This window comes from Lissotriton vulgaris, chromosome 2_1, assembly GCF_964263255.1.
Source record: "Lissotriton vulgaris chromosome 2_1, aLisVul1.2, whole genome shotgun sequence".
Lineage (NCBI taxonomy): Eukaryota > Metazoa > Chordata > Amphibia > Caudata > Salamandridae > Lissotriton > Lissotriton vulgaris.
Window position 1 is genome coordinate 575,456,892 of NC_141687.1, and position 21,068 is coordinate 575,477,959.

At 43.8% G+C, this 21,068-nt stretch overlaps 1 protein-coding gene across 1 annotated transcript in view; it reads right to left on the reverse strand.

Moving 5' to 3' along the window:
* The window catches only part of LOC147730763 (BRCA1-associated RING domain protein 1-like), a 543,323-nt gene that overhangs the window by 63,299 nt on the left and 458,956 nt on the right, over positions 1 to 21,068 (reverse strand). Inside the window, exon 8 of the mRNA XM_086955577.1 lies at positions 11,242 to 11,377. Coding sequence (XP_086811703.1) covers positions 11,242 to 11,377 — 136 coding nt within the window. The remainder of the gene's footprint in view (positions 1 to 11,241; positions 11,378 to 21,068) is intronic.

Below are 21,068 nucleotides of genomic sequence, written 5' to 3' on the forward strand. Positions count from 1 at the left end.
GGTAAAGTGCCTGGAGTCCTGAAGCCAACCAATATGAATTTAGCAAAAAGGGGAGGAGGAAGACAAACTTTTGGGAGACCCTGTAGAAAGGGCCATTTCCAACATAGACCATACACACATGCTCAGCAGATGCACTGAAGGGGTCAGAAGGGTATAGTAACTGAACAGAACATTATAACAGGTATGGGTGCTCATATTGCATGAGTTATGACTCAGTCCAGTGTTCGTACTGTCAAGGTAAAGCACAAGTATTAAAAAAACAGACTATTTCTCTGCGACCTGGGACAATGGCTATAAAATTGAGACTTCTTGTCTACTTTTATGTTTTTTACTATTTAAGTTGTTTGTCATGAATACTGAAACTGGTTTCCACAATCGTGTAAACTGAAATTGACACGAAGAACTGCACTTATGACATGGTATTCCGTACCTCCAAATATTAAACAACAGATGCAAGTTGAATTGCGCATAAAAAAATTAAAATGGAAAACTATTTGATAATATACACTCATATCTCAGTCTGCTTCTGTTCTGCAGACTGAGAGGCCGAAGGCATGTTATCCAGAATAGAGGGCCTGCTGTTGACAGCCTGCCAAATTTAGAAATAACTGACAAGCTGACCGCCATTTTTTAAAGCATAGGTAGGAACCACCATCATGGCAGGTCCTGTCAGTGGTCTGTGAAGGTTGGTGCATGGCTCCGTCAACATGATGGGGCCGCCCACCAAACTGTTTTCTTTTGTATTTTCAAAACGAAAATTGCAAAGCGAGATTTTCTTTTTGAAAAACCAAAAGAAAACGCCCTCCTCGCCACGGGAGCAGTGGCGTCACTAGGGTTGATGTCACCCAGTGCGGTAACTCATGGTGTCACCCCCTCAAGACTTACCCTATGATGGACCGCCTCAGAGTCCGCCAGTGACTGGCGGACTCGGTCCATCATGCAGTAAGTGGCGGCCAAAGCTTGCTGACTGCCCTCCTTACATTCATTTATTGAATGTTTAAGTGTTTAATCACTAATTGTAGAAATATAATAGAAAACTGTTTATAAGCATTTGTAAGTATAGTGGGCTCAACAACAAAGGCGCGACATATAAATGTTTTTTCACCATTGTGTTCTTAACCACTCTGTCCCCCCGCCCCCCCTCCCGTACGCTTTGAAGTGGACTCTCAAAGAGACTCGTTTTTAGATCTACCCATCTGAATGCTCACTGAGAACTGGCGCTTTGAGAGGTGTGGACGGGATTACTTCCTAAGAGTATTGTAGGTGAAAATAAAAACAATTTATTAAGATTGGCTAAACTCTTCTAAACTTACACTTTCATGGATGCGAAAGCATTTTAGCTTTTACCAAAAATCTCTGGAAAAAACCCTACCATCAATCTTCGAAGGGCCTTTCAATACTGACCATCTTGCTCCTCTTGTGACTAGGCATGCAAAGAAGTTCGGGCAGTTAAGAGAACCACACAAAGACTTAATGTTGATAATTGTAACTGTTTTTCTCTGAACGATTCATGCAGTCCATGTTAAGTAAAAAGAAGACTCCCTTCCCTTGCAAATGTGTAATGCCAGATCTGTATACATGATGGGAAGTGTTCTATTGTCCACTTTATGAAAATACTTACCTTTGTATTCTGTACATACAACTTGTGGAGATTCTTGACGAACGGAAGGCTACTTACCTGCCGCCACTGCCAGGAGTCATTTTAAGGCAGCCAAGCACCGCGAAAGCACGCCGCCACCGCCAAGAGTCATTTGCCAGCAGATCATACGCGCTGCCGCTCCGGGACTACAATTCCCGTCAGCCTACCCGGCGGCGCGCCGTGTGACAGCGTGAGGGCGCCAGGAGGCGCACATAAGCGCCACAGGAACCCGCTACGCGGGACGCCGGGCTAAGCCCGGGCAAAGGGCGGGCCCTCTACGGCCCTCATCGGCAGGAAGAGGCGAGGCTAGGCCACCTCCCTAAAATTCATCATTGTGCACCAGGGATTAGCTCCTGTCAGTCTATTGTGAGTGGTGGTGTTAATGCCTTTGGTTGACCGCCTCCTAAGTCCTAGTTATCCAGATGGGGGTCGGTAAGTAGGCTGTATAGCTGCCACCGAATCGCCCAGGAGCTCGGAAAAAGGAGGGGGCCTTCGCTGATAAGTTGATAGCAGATAAAACACCTCTACGAATCAGGAAACGAGTCCGCTGGATATCTGCACAAGGCGTTGAAGTAAGACTTTTGTTTTAACCTTGAGTAATACCTTGTTATTTTATTGAGTTGTGGGCGTAAGACTATCACACACCTTTGTATAATTATGACTAAAAGAAATCATCACATGGCATCTGAAACACCAAAGAACACCATGGAAAACTACCTTGTTCAAGTGGTTAACAAGATAAACAGTGAGCGCAGACAATCGTTGGGTCTGTCCCAGTCACCTATCCTCCCTCCTATGAGCCCACCCACTTCCTCGCAAACAAATGAGTCTCTGCTATTAGACTCCAACAATGATGCCCATGAAACAGCTTCCCCAGTAAATGTTAATATTGATACCAGTGCAGCTAATGTGGCGGACAGTGAGCCACATGTGGGCAATGACTTAGATGCACAGGTTGTCATTGAGGTTGAAGAAAATGATGAAAAAGAAGAAGTGGAGGACGAACCACCTGTAAAGCAGTCCTCAAGGGCAGTTAGAGCCTGTCGCAGATTACAAAGTAAACGTGGGGGGGCACGTTCAGGAAAAAACAAGGTTACATCACCACTAAAGTCAAAAAGTACTTGCCAGAACAATGAGGAGAACAATCTGAGGGAAATACTGGATGAGGACCTAATGACAAGAATAGCGGAGCTGTTAGAAATAAAAATTCAGACAATTATCAAGCCACTTATTAGCAAGATTGAAAACTCTCTGCAGAGATAAAGAAATTGGGAGGTACACAAAATGTATTAGCAGATGCGATAGGAAATGTTTTAAGTAATGTTAATAAGGGCCGTGATTGCCCAAAGGAAGATAATGAATCCGGGTTAACATCAGATGCTACCCCACCAGGGCCAACTCTTCCAGAATGCCCACAAACTGGCCATATTATCAATGACTTGCCACCAGAAGCCCCAATTGTTCAATTAATTGATCCACCACATGTCGCAGTGCCCCCTAGTTTTGAAGAAAATTCAACACAATTTGTAGTTGAAGCATCACCGTTGGTGTTAGTGCTAGCCAATACACCAACCCTACAACCGGGTCAAACCGAGTCAGCCTCGTCACTAATAAGCAAGGCACTATACTGGCTGTCAAATAATATGCGGATAGCACAGGGGGGCGAACAACGGCTGGCTGACGAAATTAAAATGGCAAGGAGGGTTGGATGGATAGGAAATAAGCAAAAAAAATGGAAGGGCGACTGTGTGATACTAAATTTCTCAACCCCAGCTGCTCTTCCTGATATTCTATCCAATATTCTTCCACCACAGAGAAGAAGTAGTTCTATAATCCCCCTTACATTAGAATTTTTTTATAATGAGTCGCAAAAAGCCAACAATCATAAGCCCCTGAAGCCAGCTTGGTTAGCGAGAGATAATGGATGGGGTGGGGGACCTACAATGTTTGACACGAACTATGTTTCCAAAAACAGGGCTGGCCCATGGCAAGTCAACCAACATAACACTCCTCGTCATATTACTCCAGGGCAAAACTGGAACCTAATGGGTAGACGAGGGCCTGGTATACTAGCTAACAACTGTGGGACCTTAGGTAATGGCAATTATAACGGAGGATGGCCAGGTATGCAGCAGAATTTATTGTATCCTAATACCCCAGCACCCATAGGCAATGGCAACTATAATGGAGGATGGCTGGGTACTCACCAGAATCCACCTTTTCCTATTACCTCTGCACCTAGATGGAATGCTCCTGTAAATGGTTGGGGTTTTGGGGCCCCATCTTACAATTGGGGAGTCAGCACCTCAAATAGGTTTGAGGCCCTAGCTGGTTTAGCTGATTGCGATTGACTTGATGGAGGGGCTTTGACAATGTCATGTAGCATAAATCACACACACCCTGGTTTGCATCCTGAAGTTGCATCAAAGCAGATTGCACTTGTTAAAAATTCTTAACAGCCACTGCATCCTGCTGACACAATGGCACGAACACCACATTTAGATGCAAACGGGTCAACTACACTACAGCAGGTAACAGAGAAACTAGGCGTTCTAGGAATCACAAAAATTATCTGTTGGAACATTGCAGGTCTGAAAAAAAATCTTTCAGATCCGGCCTGGCATGACTATCTGGCTAGTGGGAATTTAATTATGTTCCAGGAAACCTGGGGGCTCGAGAATTACTTTAAGGTTGACTATAGATCTTTTTTCATCCCCGCAGTAAATACAAATGGGGGAAGACCTTCTGGCGGTCTAACAATTTGGGTGAAAATTACAGGACGCCTGTCCTTCAAGCAAATTGATACAAATAATCCCGACCTTTTATTACTTGAGTTAAAAAACACTAAGGGTTGTAGCATTTACGTGATCAATATCTATAGTAGACCACATCGATCATGTAAAGAATCAACAGTGGTAACCCACCTGAGTAATATTGTGGCGGGGTTTGATCAAAATGCAAAAATGATTATAGGTGGTGATTTTAACAGAGGTTTTGAACCCATAATAGGTCTAGAAGACATCTATAAGGATGAGGACAGTGCCAACAATATCCCTTTAGGTGACACAAATTATAAAGCACCTTGTACAGTGAGTGCCTTACAACTATTGAACTTGACTCTAGAGTCAGGCCTACGTGCCTGCAATGGGCGGTTGCCATCAGACTGCCCCAGCAAACCAACATTTACCAGGGGGGCAAATCCCAGCCATTTAGATTATTTGCTAGTTTCTCTGAATTTATGGCCCATGACCATCGACCTAATGGTGGATGACCGCACGGAAAGCGATCACTATCCCTTGACCTTATCTGTCCAGACTCAGATCTTTAAAACCCTTGACAAAAGCGTTAATAGTACCGTTTCCTTGCCACAGGACCCTCTTTGTGGCAAATAACCGTAGATCCCTGAAGTGGCCAGTGGTATTAGACAACACAAAAATCATTAGTCAAATCTATAATGTATTTGTGAGGCATATGTCTTCTCTCTTAGGAAATAGTACTGTCATCCAAAATCCTTGGCTGATAGAATCCCATGAACACTTAATTAACCAACTTGGCGAGATCCTGACTAGGGCGGTAAAAAGATCATATAACGCCCAAAAGAGCAAACAAACAGGGATCACCTGGTACAACCAGGATTGCCGGAAAGCTAAAACAGACCTAATTACAGCGGTCAGGGGGGATTCAGCGGATATTGTGAGAATTAAGAGAGCCCAGTATAAAAGAACCCTATTAATGGCCAAAAAAGAGTGGGACGAAAGGGTTTGGTCAGATTTGTTGGACGCATGTAAGTGTAAAGACCAGACCTCCTTCTGGAGCCTCATTGCTAGAGGCACCAGGGGGGAGACCGAATGCAAAGACAAATTCTTAGAGGAGAAAACATGGGTCGAGCACTTTACCTCGTTATATTCTTGCGAAAGCTCAGGCGAGATTGAAGGCTGGGATAGTTTGCAGGCACCTTTGGCAGCGCATGATACACCTCTTGTTTTCTCCTTGACAGAAACAATTCTAGCAATCAAGGCAGTTAAGCCAGGGAAAGCGCCAGGCCCTGACAGAATACCAGGTGATCTTTGGAAACACGAGAACTATATTTGGGCTCCTTATATCAATTTATTATCTAATGATATTGCTCGAGGAGCTCCTGTTCCAGAAACCTGGAAGGGGGCGGAGATTGTAACACTGTTCAAGAAGGGTGATAGGTCAAATCCTTCGCATTATCGGCCTATCAGCCTAATTGACGTGTTGCAAAAAAATTTTGCCCGACAAGTTCTTAGTCGGCTCTCCTCTTGGATTGAAGAACACTCTATCTATACAAAATACCAGGCAGGTTTTAGATCAAAGATAAGCACTGTAGACCAGGTTTTTAGATTTTTATGTTTAGTATGGAAATATACGATTATAAGAAGTTCCCATATATACGTGGCTTTTGTTGATTTGAAGGCAGCTTTTGATATGGTTCCAAGGGTAGCCCTATGGAAGACATTAAGTAAGATGGGCGTCCCTGGGAATATCCTTCAAATTTTAATCAGACTCCACGAGAATAATTACGCACGAGTTAGATGGGGACCAAATGGAGAAGTCAGTGAGAAAATAAAAATAGCAAAAAGGGGTAAGGCAAGGATGCGTAATGGCACCTACCTTATTCTCTTTATACGTCAATGACATTCCCGATACTCTTTTGGGCTGCGAGCATGACTCTCCCAAATTGAGCGGGCAAGCCGTTTTGGCATTATTGTTTGCAGACGATACCATTTTAGTTTCCCAGACACCCAGGGGGCTCCAAAACCTTTTAAACACATTCAGTTTGTATTGCCATGACAAGGAATTAGAAATTAATTCCTCAAAAACAAAAGTTATGACAATCAACCCACATAAAGGTTTTAACAAGGTTTTTAAGATAAACAATGAACCTATTGAAGAAGTCCCCAATTTTAAATACCTGGGTATTATTTTAGACAGCCACGTTACATGGAAAACACAATTGGAGAACTCAAAATTAAGGCTGACCCAAAATCAGTGTCCGATTTTAAAGAGGCATAAGAATAGCCATTTCAAAGCAGTCTCACCAGCCATTGAATTATTTAAATATAAAGTGCAATCATCTTCACTTTATGGTGCGGACCTTTGGGCCTATGCTTTAAAGGATACTTTTCGAGTGAGGGAAAATTCCTTCATTAGGCAACTTTTAGGGATACCTGGGTCAACACCATTGACACCCGTATTATGGGACCTTAACTTTCGACGTACAGATGACTATGCTTCTCTTCGTCCGTTGCTCTATTGGGTCCGTTTATGGTCCGTTGAGGAGCTGGCTGATTATAGAGAAGCATTGAAAGAGATATTGGCTATAAGGAATACTACGCATCTGCCATGGTTAGAGTACGTCAAAAAATGGTTTGAAAAACTAGGGTTAAGTGATTTCTGGTTTGACCCTGATTGCCTCACAAACAGCTCAAAAAAGATCTTGAAGCAAAGGTACTGGGACTATATTAGAGATTCAGTGTTGTCAAACCCCAGAACAGGGACTCTAACCTCAAAGTTTTTTGAAATTAAAATGACTATGCAATTAGAGCCCCTTATGGATGAAATTCACCCTCCACTGGTCAAAAGCCTATATTTAAAGTTCCGGTATGGTATTCTGCAACTAAAAGAAAGGACAACTAGCTGGAACTGTAATAAGGGGTTGGCCGGGGCCGCTGGCTCGGATATATGCGAGTTTTGCGAGATGGGGCTGAAAGAGGATGAGTCCCATGTTTTATTTATATGCCCAGCATACCTTAAAGCCAGGAAAAAATGGCTTAAGCCAATCTGCAAAAGGTTAGGCCTCAGACAAATTAAGGTTGGGCTTAGAATTTTTAAAGGAGACACTGCACAACCGATCGTGTTCAGCCTAAGTCGTTTTCTCTTATGTGTAGCCTTGATTAGGAGGATGAAAAACCAAAAAACCTAATGAAATAGGCTACTTCACCATGTTACTGAGTCATCTGTTAGCTGCTAAAGTGCTGCTTGCTTTACTGTTCTGGTATATATCTTTTTAACATAAACAGATGTTTAATTTATTGTTTTATTATTCTGTATATTTATTTAGTGTTCTGTATACTAGAGGGGCCGATTAAGATCTAGCCAACCCCAAGTGGATGATTTGGAAAATGAATTGAATTTTATGTATTTTATGCAAAGGAAATGTGTTGATATTTTTATCCACCGCTACTTTAATATTATGTATTTATATTGTGATATGATGTACTATGATTGAATGTATTGCATCTTACAAGGTTTTTTAAACCGAAAAAAGATTGAAATGAAATGATTAAATGTCAATAAAGAAATATAAACATTAAAAAAAATAACCCTCAATGAATTCGAATGAATGACTAAAAATCAGCCTACAGAGAGTCTAAATAAATGAGAAGAACAAATAGGATACCAGTAAACCCATGGCACTACAACTAACAGTTCTACACCCGTTGACCTTCTGTACTTTACTTGCCAACCCAGGTATGCTGATGCAGATTACATATACGGATCTCCTGGCCCGTTATATACAGTGCCCTGGTGTTTTTAGGCTTTCTTGCATTCATGAGTCCAGCACAGATTAGATTTGCATTACATGCTACATAAACTCGGATAACTCACAACTTATTATGCACAGTAAACAATTCTAGTATCTTTCCACTTGATCACATGACAATTCGAAGTTATGATTAATCTATGCAATAGTGTTCCATCCTGTGAAAGGACAGGAGTAGAGAAACCTGCTACAGATCTTGACAAGGGCAAGGTTTCTCTTGACTGTGTGCACCTTTTCTGCAAGAGGAAGGACTAGCGTGTGAGGTTAATGATCTGTTCTCGAAAGCCTCTTATGGTGCACACAAGAATTGAAATCTAAGATGGCTCCACCGGAAATTCTCTCTTTGTATTTAAATGTTACCCACGGGCAATCACGCAAGGCAAACACACGGAACCTGCATATAATAGAAAGAAGTGCACACTTTTGGAGCAAAAACACATCGACTCCAATTGTACCACTGCCATTGCCAGGCAGTCGTACAGACCCAGTTACTGCCTGCATGGAGAAAGCAGAAGTGCTTAAACAGACGCCTTGAGTGGTGCCGACTGTTCTTGCCATAGTAATCTTTCTGAGGATTGAACTTCACGGTTGCCCTCTTAGGCTCTGATCAGAAGTCGACAAACAGAAGCAAGTTACCTTTCTGCGTGCACAGTATCCAACAAGCAAATCTCCTCTTTCAAACCACAAGGCGATCTCTGGGCATCTTCTTATGTAAAGGGAAATCAAACGCGCTCCTTTCGACAACACCCTTCACGCGCTTTGAAAACGGCGGGTCCGGGAGCCACGTCATGTGAGTGACGTTGGGACGCCGACGTCATATAGCTGAGCTAATTGGACAATTTTTGCTGGCGGCAGGGTAAGGAGATTGCATGGAAAACCCCTATAAATCTGTGCCCGTCGCAGATTAGACTTCTGTCAGAAAGATAATGATGCCCTAGAGACTTTAACCGGCGCAATAGACTTTATCAATTTTAAACACTGACTTTTTTTCAACAAAATAATAAACCCTTTATTTCAAATATATACTATATTATTGCATTCTTTCTATAGTTTCTGGTCATGCACTTCATTTAGCACGCCCTAAAACCAGAGGGCGAGTACACAGAATGCACGGCTACACTGCCTGAACATTTTTGCATTACATTGCAGATTAGCAAATGCAATACCACGTGTGCGCCACCTGACAAATGCCAATTCGGCATTCAGCTTTTAGGTACAAACATCGGCGGAAAACTGCACAGGCACCAACGCAATATATATTCGGGTGCATTGCCGGGGAGCTCAGAGGTGTGGATACGGTGGCTTATTACGGATGTTTGAAGCTGTGCACGGTAAACGCGAATATTTCACACCATTGTTCTCTGTGACACCCGCACTATTACGGCTGTTTTCAGTGTAAGAGTAGCAAAAAACGTCATTGTGAATAAACGCCACCTCCTAATCTGATTGAATACGGCATGGAAACGATTGGGACCACCCACTATGAAAAGAGCGCCTCAATAAGCAAGGCGCGAGACCACTGACAAACAAGGGTTCCTCATCACGTGGGGTGACACCATGAGTGAGCCTCTGCTTTAAATCGTGACATAAATCATGACTACTGATTTATGTAGCGATTTAAAGCAGAGCTCACTCACAGTGTCACCCCATATGATGGTGTCACCCGGTGCGGTCTGCAAGCCCCCCCACACCCCCCCGCAACCCCGTAGTGACGCCACTGCACGGGAGTCTTGTCCTAATACAAAATTACTGACACCACACAAACCCACGTGAGTGTTAGGAACACCTGGAAATCAGGAGCCGCTATCCTACAACGATTCCCTGCCCAAACAACAGCTGGGACGGAAGTATAACCGTCAGGAAGGCAGGCAACAATATCTTAGATCTAAATAGACCTGAGGAAGTCGTGGGTCTCAATCCCAGATGACGAAACACGTGTTGGCTGGATCAACCACGGAAAGAAAATTAAATCCTAAGAAGTCGTGTATAAAAGAATACTGTGCCATGTTTGCTATTATGAACAATGTATACTGAACCATAGTATGTGTGCTAGGGCGTGCAAGTAGCCCCAATGTATTTGTGATCCTAGAATTCGGACTTTAGTTCACTGTAATCAAACTGTGGATTTGAATTTTATTTTTACATTTTGTGTCTGACGTTTGCGCTACATTTTCTTGTTTCCCTTTCCAATCTTGTCTATCCCAATTCTATATTCGGCTCCTTTTACAGCCCCAATGCCCGTGTGATCTTAGTATTCTGACTTTGGTTCACTATAATCAAACTGAGGATTTTAACTTTCATTTTCATGATATTTTCTGTTATTCACCTCAGTGTTACACTTTCAAGGAAAGAAATGAGTTCAAAGTTCCCAATATGACTTCTAAAACTTAACAAAATGGATAAACTAAGATTTTTTTTCAATCAAAGATTCATATCCGTCCACGTTTTCCATCGTTTCTGCTGCTGAGTTTCACCTAGTGCCATGTGAACATTTAAGATACATTTCAATATGTTTGGCAACGAGCAATTGTGATAATTTATACACGATTTTATAATAGATAAGAAGGAAACAGGTGGCAGTCCAGAGCACATGAAATGTTTCCATAGTATTCATGCACAAAGTCCTAGTAAATTGCTAAATTTAACAGATGGTACATCAGTTTAAAGTGGCTACGGAAATACACCGTTAACCATTTTACAGAAGCCAACTAAGTTTTTAAAGCAACAATGAAAACAAAGAACTTCGAAACTGCCATTTGTGAATGGCTGGCAAAATAAAAACAAAATGAGAAAAGAAGTGCCCCTTAGGCTCTATTATTATGTAATTGAATTATTCGTCACACATGATCTATTGAGCAGCAAACGTTATGTCACGATTCTACATTGGTCATTTTGATAGTAGACCTCATATTGGCGAAACTTAAATTAAAGATATGGCACAGCAACTTGGAAGGCACAGCCCTATTATGTCGTCCAGCTCTTAACCAAAGAGTGAATTTCTAGTACAATGAATAACAGAATGAGCAATCCTTACCGGTGGTGTTAAACTCGGTACACCTCCCCGCCTTCAGGACTCCACCAAGCTTGCTTAGAACTTTCTGTTGAGCAAAACTGAGGCCACTTCCCATTACGACAACAGGACCCTCGCGCTGCTGGCTCAAGATCACCGGCTGCACGAGAGGGAGAGAAAAGGAAGCAGAATGTATGTACCAATACACTTTAATGCTGCCCCAAAATAAAGTTACTTACCCGCAATACTATTTCTCAATCACGATATTAAACTTCAGAAATTAAAACGATATAAACGTCCCTGCCATGGAGCTTCATGATGGAAATTATCATATACACGGTACATTTTATTATGTCCCACAGAAGAGAAGAATGAAAAAGCAAAACTTAACGTTTAACGCTTCAGGCTTCAAAGTTCTAGCGTTCAGAAGTGAACCACTGACATTCCACTTTCTACTGGCAGCTTAACCAAAGTAAATGAGTTACCACATCACTATTAAAAGCAGGCAGTGCCGCTGCTGCACGGCCACTCTTGTTAGGTCGAAGCCTACCACTAAAGACATCTTCGGGAGATTCAGAAAGCTTCCCTGGAAACGCATTCCACTCTTGCTTACCATTGGTTTTGTGATTGTAACTCTCATTTTCTGGATTCCTGTTTGATAGCTTAATTTGTTTAATGCTGTTCAGTGAGTTTGTCCCTCCCAAGGGGCAAAGCATTTTCACACCAACTGCCCTTGTATTCTTCCATGAGTGCTTTTTCTGTGCACAGGTCTATAAATCTTGCGTTAACTTTTCACAATTGCTATGCCTTTAACAACAGCGGTGAAATGTCAGGCTCTGCTTTCCAAGGAGAGCTTGGTGTTTACTTTTCTTTCTCAGGCTTCAAAGTGAGAGGATTTATGAGACAATCTTGCTGGATACTGAGAGTAGGAAAGGGTTTGCTTTTTGTACACACAATTTAAAAGAACTTTACAAGTATTTCCGAAAATATCAATATTAGGAACGCACAAATGAAACACATTTTTTGTTAATTCTGAAGTGTACTAGAAACAAATACTTGAATATGATCAAAGCAAACCAATACACTTAGGTGATGCCAGTTCCACCATTTTCGTTTGTGCTCTACATCGGTTTGTTAGTAAACTGTATGTCTGTGCAAATGCTAATGAAATTTCAATTCAAGATGTGTTGTCTGGAATGGCAGTGTGCTACCACACCATGCATACTCCACTCTACATTACTCCACTCTGCACCACTTCATGCCACTGCACTCTACTCTGCACCACTGCACTTTACACTACTCCATGACACTGCACTTTACTATACTCTGCACCCCTCCACTCTACTCTACGCCTCTCTACTCCTCACTACTCTATGCCAATGCATTCTACGCCACTGCACTCTTCGCCATGCCCGCTACACCACTCTAGTCTAGGCCACAACAATTTACTCTGCACAGCTCCTCTCTAGATCACTCTGCAACACTTGATTTTATGTCAATGCACTCTACGGCAATGCACTCTACACTTTATCACTCAAGTCTACACCCCTACACTCTAGGCCAGTCCACTACACACCACACTAATCTACTCTGCACTCCATTCCACTGACCTCTACATCACTGCACTCTACGTTGCACCATTGTACTCTATGCCATTCTGCACCACTGCACTCTATGGCACTCCACTCTGTAATACTGCAGTCTCCACCACTTAACTCTACGCCAATCTACTCTGCACTCTATGCCACTCTATTCTGCATCACTGCACTCTGCATCACTTCACTCTACGTCGCTGCACTATACTCTGCACCGCTGTACTACACACCACTTCACTTTACATTACTTAACTCAACACTTCTCTACTCTATGCCAATGTACTCTACACCACTGCATTCTACGACACTCTACTCTGCAACACTGCCCACTATATAGCACTGAAGTCTGTGTCGCTCTACGCTGCACTACTGCTTTCTACGTCAATGCACTCTATGCCACTCAACTATGCATCACTCCACTCTGTGCCAGTGAACTATGCAGCACTCCACTCTACGCCACTCCACTCGATGCCACTGTATTCTAATCTGCACTACTTTATGCCACAGTGCACCACTGCACTCTACACCAGTGCACTCTGTACCACTCCACTCTGCACCACTGCCTCTACTCCTCTGCATATTACTATGCAATAATCTGCACCACTGCGTTCTATGACTTTGCATTTTACGCCGCTGAATTCTATGCTGCAGCACCATACCCCACCTTACTCTGCAACACTCTATGCAAATACACTTTACAACAGTCCACTCCACTCTACCCCCTCCACTCTATGAAACTCCACACCACTCTCCTCTAAGCCACTAACTTTTACCCTTGCTGAACAGCAGCCACGCTGGTATGCAAGATGGCTGAAAGACATTAGAAAAGTCAATAGCTCTTCCATTGGAGAGACCTGCTGGCTTTGGTAATGCTTGTTGAATGTTAGGGTGCAATATTCCTAAACCACAGCAGTCATGGGCCATCATTTTCTTACTATAGATACACAAAAACTGGATTGGGCCCTTAGGTGTACGAGAAAGTAGGGGAGGCTTGGATCGTCCAGCTCTCCCTCACAACAAGACTAATTTCAACATAAACCTAAATGGTTAAGATTTTAAATTTTAATTGAGGATTGCCAAAGAGTTACAAGTTACAAAGGTCAGAAGCCAAAGGTCAGTGCCAAATCTGGCGAATATCGAACTGCATGATACAAACATACAATATTATCCCAGATACACTGCATAATCTAATATTTGTAACGTTTTGTGATCCACTTATATGGACTTAAATCTGTACTACAAGTAAGAATTTATCGTTTATTATGGAGATTCCCTCCTTAAATATGGTTTAACATATGGGTAAAAAAGGTGTCATAAAAAGGCATGCCGCTGAAATAGGCCAACCATGTAAAAAAATACTTTAAAAAAAAGTTACGTTTGTGGATCTGTATAGCACAGCTTTGTCACCCGTGAGGGTATCCAGGCGCTATCCATATGCATGGGGAGATTAAGTGATTTGGCTAGAGTCACAGGATGTTGAGCCTTGAGCCGACGCTGAGGACACGCCCCCGGATCCCCAGCTACCGAGTTCGTAGCTTGCCAGCTGCGCCGCATCCTGTTTCCAAAAAATAGTACCATGCTGACAAAACGATATAGGCTGACTAATCTCCTTTTGTGGGTGTTTTTTTTCTCCGATTTCAGGTAGACTTAAGGAATGACCAGAATCGCACAATATTGTCCCATTAGAAAGGGGTGGGGGTTATGGAAGGATATTCCACGATACACCATTGCTTTAGTTTGTGGTAGCTTGCACTGAAGTCTGTGGAACCAAGGAGCAGCTTATGTTGCTGCTTTGTGGATTTTCGTGCAGCATTCGACTCGGAAGATCGTAAATGTCTATGGGAAACTGAGACAAAGTTGAAAATCCTCCTCATTATTAGAAAGAAGCTGCACTCAGAATTGGGCTCAGGTAATCATCGATACTGAAGGAAGGTCGCGATCAGTAACGGGTTGGACCCTTGCTGATTTACCATCAGTAGGACCTGTATCGAAGGGCCTCAGTTAAAAAATGGATGACATCCAAATTGTATGCCTTTTACATGCAGATGACCTTGTCATGGATAGGACGGAAATAGGCCTCCAAAAGAAGCAGAACTTATTCATGGAATACTGTAATAGGAATAAGTCAGTTGTAAACATGGACCAAGGCAGTGATAGTTGTGCTCCCTAAAACAGGTCGTGACCCTCTGAGTGTAACATCCTATCACCCGTTATATCTTTTGAATCTGGATTATAAGGTTCTCAGCAAGATCTTAGTCAATCGACTAGGTGAGGTAGTTCACTCATTAATGCACTCGGACCAGAACGGTTTCAGAGTGTAACACATTCCTCAACCTGAGGGGATTATTGACTGGGCGAGGTGTACGGAGATGGAGGGCTTGGCTGCACCCTTTGATATAGAAAAGACGTCTGACACCCTAGGATGGGAATATCTTATGGCAGCCTTGAGACACATGGGGTTTGGAGCACCCTCCCTTAGACGGGTGGCACTGTTGTACACTAGGCCAGTCCCCCGATTACATTTAGAGGGAGTAATATTGGACCCTTTCTCAGTACTAGGCAGGGCTTCCCTCTATAACTGCTGGAACCACTGGCATTCTTCCCAAGGGAAGATGCACAGCAGTGAGGTCTTGCGATATTGGGACATCCCCAGATCATATCCCTTATGCGGATGACAAGCTTTTGTACTTGAAGGCAGACCCTACTGTGCTGCCGGGAGTTATGACAGTGCTAGACGATTTTGGGATAATATCAGGATCCCACATCAATTGGGATAAGTCCTGTTTCTTCTCCTTGATGCCTCTGACTGATGACCAGAGGGAGGCACTGACTGATGCATGTTTGACCCGGCAGTTCGACTCCATCTAGTATCTGGGGATGCAAGTATATATGAGGCAAATGCCCTGATGCAGGGGAACCTGGCAGGGTGGTGGCCTCCATGCGTTGCTCACTCCCCTTTCTGAACCGGGTTGCAGCTGTCGCCAATGAGCAGGATCGAATCTCCAAAATGCTGGTATTGTCCAGATTGTTGTAATTCTGCGGAGCCATTCCGTTGGCCATATGGAAGCCATTCTTTGGAGAACTGCAGGGTATGTTGACAAACTTAATATGGGGCACTGGTATGATCCCTCGGAAGAGGGAGTACTAAGTGCTGCCAGCTATATTACGTGGCAGCCCAGTTACAATGGCCGATTCTATGTTTGGCCGGGGAGCGGTCACTTGAACATACAGGGATCCTGAATGAACTGGAGGGACAACCCCTCTTGCATTGACTCCTAGAAATAAACCCCCCAAGAATATGGACAGTGTTACCTTGGACAGCCCTATACATATGGAGGCGTGCCCAGTCTCCTGATATGGGCAATGCCACAATGTATGTGACTGATGACAACATACCGCACTAGGGATAGGGAAGAAGCAGGGTGGTAGTGGTGTCCACCTTTAATGAGCTACTACCACCACCACCACCATGTCCATCACATCCACCACCACCACGTCCACCACCAACAGGTCCACCACATCCACCACCACGGCCATCACCACATCCACCACGAGGCCACTACCACGTCCGCCACCACCACCACACCCACTACCACCACCAAGTCTACCACCACCACGTCCACCACCACCACGTCCACCACCACCACGTCCACCACCACCACGTCCACCACCACCACGTCCACCACCACCATGTCCACCACCACCATGTTCACCACCACCATGTTCACCACCACCACGTCCACCACCACCACGTCCATCACCACCACGTCCACCACATCCACCACTACACCCATCACCACCTCCACCACCACGTCCATAACCACCACCTCCACCACCACCATGTCCACCACCACCACGTCCTCCACCACCACCACGTCCACCACCAGCTCCACCACCACCACGTCCACCACCACATCCACCACCTCCACCACCACATCCACCACCTCCACCACCACGTCCATAACCACCACCTCCACCACCACGTCCACCACATCCACCACCACCACGTCCTCCACCACCACCACGTCCTCCACCACCACCACGTCCACCACCAGCTCCACCACCACCACCACATCCACCACCTCCACGTCCACCACCACCACGTCCACCACATCCACCACCACTACGTCCACCACCACTACGTCCACCACCACCATGTCCACCACATCCTCCACCACCACCACGTCCACGGCCACCACCACGTCCACCTCACTCTATCTATCTATCACCCTGATTATCTATCTATCACCCTGATTATCTATCCGTCACCCTCATTATCTATCTGTCACCCTCATTATCTATCTGTCACCCTCATTATCTATCTATCTATCTATCTATCTATCTATCTATCTATCTATCTATCTATCTATCTATCTATCGCCCTCACTCTATCTATCTATCTATCTATCTATCTATCTATCTATCTATCTATCTATCTATCGCCCTCACTCTATCTATCGCCCTCCCTCTATCTATCGCCCTCCCTCTATCTATCGCCCTCTCTCTATCTATCGCCCTCCCTCTATCTATCGCCCTCACTCAATCTATCGCCCTCACTCAATCTATCGCCCTCACTCTATCTATCGCCCTCACTCTATCTATCGCCCTCACTCTATCTATCGCCCTCACTCTATCGCCCTCACTCACTCTATTGCCCTCACTCACTCTATCGCCCTCACTCACTCTATCGCCCTCACTCTATCTATCGACCTCACTCTATCTATCGACCTCACTCTATCTATCGACCTCACTCTATCTATCGCCCTTACTCTATCTATCGCCCTTACTCTATCTATTGCCCTCACTCTATTGCCCTCACTCTATCTATCTATTGCCCTCACTCTATCTATCTATCGCCCTCACTCTATCTATCTATCGCCCTCACTCTATCTATCGCCCTCACTCTATCTATCTATTGCCCTCACTCTATCTATCGCCCTCACTCTATCTATCGCCCTCACTCTATCTATCGCCCTCACTCTATCTATCTATCTATCTATCTATCTATCTATCTATCTATCTATCTATCTATCTATCGCCCTCACGCTATCTATCGCCCTTCCTCTATCTATCGCCCTTCCTCTATCTATCGCCCTTCCTCTATCTATCGCCCTTCCTCTATCTATCTATCTATCTATCTATCTATCTATCTATCTATCTATCTATATATCTATCCCACTCACTCTATATATCGCATCACCACGGCATCACTCAGCACCACCAAAGCATCACTAAGGGGCACCACAACATCACTATGCGTTACCACAGCATCACTGAACGACACCGCATCACTCGTCGCCACCACATCACTCAGTGCCACCACAGCATCAATCTGTGCAACCATTCAACAACTGGTTCAAATATGTTCTCTCAATGTTTCAAGCTTTATTACAAATGTCACAAAAAGATGTTAATATTTCACTTCTGTTCTTGTATTTTTGTCACAATTATATACACTGAACATAATCTTCGCAAAAGTTATTTTTTCCTTAGGAGATCAGGCAGTTGATTCTGTTAGCGCTTCAGATCTTCATGTTATGTATTATGTTTCCATTATTTAGTTAAATATTCTTTTCTCCTTTTACATTTCAAACAATCTTCTTAAAATTCAAGGTGATTTAAAGACCAATTACATTTTAAAGCAAGCATTGGCAACGCCAATCGGTCTAGCCCTGGAAACTGGTGTGATTTTTTTTGTAATCTTTTATTTTTATTGCAAGCATACATAACTTAAAAAGAACAACAAACAAGCATTTGCTATGCAATAGGTCTCGCATTTACGCAAGTTTAAGCTATTGGCATTGTAAATGACAATGCCTTTTATTTATGTTTTAAAAACGAAAACATAAATAAAAGGCGTTGTTATTTGCAATGTCTCGCATTTGCGAGAGTTTAGCCTATTGGCATTGTAATTGACAATGCCTTTTATTTACGTTTTAAAAACCAAAACATAAATAAAAGGCAGTGCCATTTACAATGCCAATGGCTCAAACTCTAATAACTGCAAAACCTATTGCATTGCACATGCTTGTTCTTTATTAACGTTGCAGTTGTTGCTACAGTTGTCTAGCATCTGGGGCTGTATTATCTATCTACAGGGTACACTTTCCCTGTTTGCGCCACGGCGCACCTTTCAAATGGTGTGCCAGGTGCAAAAAGGGAAAGTGCACCTTATTAAGCAGAATGAGCCAGCCCCAGGGCCGCTGGAAAAGGTGTGGCTTCAGAGGCAGAGCATTTAACTGAAACACGGCGTGGCTGCTTCAAAGCCGCTCCGTGTTTCATAGTGCAGGCGGCATGCCGCCTGCATCTTTCAAAGGGGAGAGAAATCCCCATGCAGGAGGATGCAGTGAGTGACAGCACCCGCCTTGAGGGGCATTTCCTGGAGGGGTCCATGGGATCCTCTTTCTCCCTCCAGAGGGCTGCCTTTAGGAGGCGTACTTTCAGTGCACATCCTAAAGACATGTTTGCCTCTACGCCTGTGTCCATAATATGTCTTGAGCGCAGAGGCAAAGGATCCCCTTATTGCATGGGGCCATGCCCCTATTCAAATGAGGGAATGCCCTCTCATGATTGCGCTAGCACTACATGTGCACCAGTCCTATCAGTATTACAGAAGGGGATGCACAAGCTTTTGCAGCCTCTTCTGTAATACCATTGTGCCCTAGAGTTGCACAAAGCGGACGCACACAGCGTTGCACCCCCAAGACAGAATGTATAATATGGCCCCCAGTTGGTTGCAGATAGCCAGTTCGAGAGACTGCTGTATGACCTGAGCAAAGCCAGACAGAGCTGCCACCCATCCTTACCAAGGTGGACCCAGCCTGTGAGATCTACGGCATTTAGGGACCAGATGCAGCAAGATATCCCATTTTGGTAACAGTAAATGTTACGGACTCCTACCAGACCTTAGTTTTCAACGAGAGTGAGCCTAAGTTTTACAGTGTTTTGATGATAATCATCTAGCGATTACAATAACTCTGTTCTTTTGGTCACTGCTTAACCTCACAAATGTACCTGTAATTCCACTGTCGTGGTTTGGAACTCTTCTATCACAATTGTGCTGATATGCTAAGAGCTCTGGAGTTACACCTACATCCTCCTAGACTACTTTTTTATTGTGTATTTTCCACCATTTCAACTGCTCATATATAATGTATAGTATATTTATATTTTTGAGTTATTAAAGTGTTCAGTACATTCAACTCTAGAAGTATATTTACATTTTTGTTGCAACTATGAACGTTATGCTGAACCTACACTCACTCTAAACCATCTCCCTTGAACTATGCCTGGACTGCTCAACCCTGTCTAACTGGAGAGTTAAGGAGGCCTGGAGAGCTTACCTTTCGATTGTAGCCTCAGCTCTTGGAAGTCCCAGTTGTTGGGGACACCAGCATTTTTTTTTTTACTTTTTAGTGCTTGGTGGCCCCTACAGCTGTTGATTCCAAAGAAAATGCCCGATAAGTGTGCAGATCTCCCTAACCATTTGCATGAATCTGAAATTAAACATCCCATAATTCATACCTTGACCGAGTGCGTTGGCGAAGTCACCCAGATGTGTTTGAACATCTCAGAGTAAACAGGACTGGTCCAGTAAGGTCAAGAGTTGAAGGAGGTTGTCAAGATGGGGCTGTTTTACAGGTGGCCGATAGACTATTGCACACATTAATGTTGTAGTGGGGATGGTGACTCATTTGTCCAATAAGTATGTTAGGAAATCATAAGACTGGCCAAGAAGTTCATTGCATGCATTGGGGTCAGAGTACTTTAGGATGAGCAGCATGTCTGAGTACACGTTTCTGCAGTCTATTGTTGTCTGCTGGCTGAAGTTCATATAGAGTAAAAAGGTTCTGTAAACCATTGGTCTGGGTGGGCCATGAGGAGTGGCGACTGGCCAGTCAAGATGTCCCACACTTGTGCTTTTAGTGACTGATCTTAGTGTGACTTTGAGCCCCAGATCATTTTGGCACAGAGGGGAGTGGCAGCCCACAAAAGGCTGCAGGAATGCCATTGTCTAAGTAAAAGGACCACGTTGTAGGGAGGTACTTCTGCATGGAGTCCATGCATTTGGAGCAGGGACTACAGGCACCGCAAAGTAATGCTAAATTGCAATTCTTGTGACCTGAAGAAAAGCTGCTAAGAACCGGGTGGAGCAGAAGGAGGTGGGCTGATTGAGACAGGAAGAATAGGACATGAGTAGAAACAGGAGGTTAGTGATGCTTTTTTTACTTCGTAACCTTTCTATTTTGTAGATAT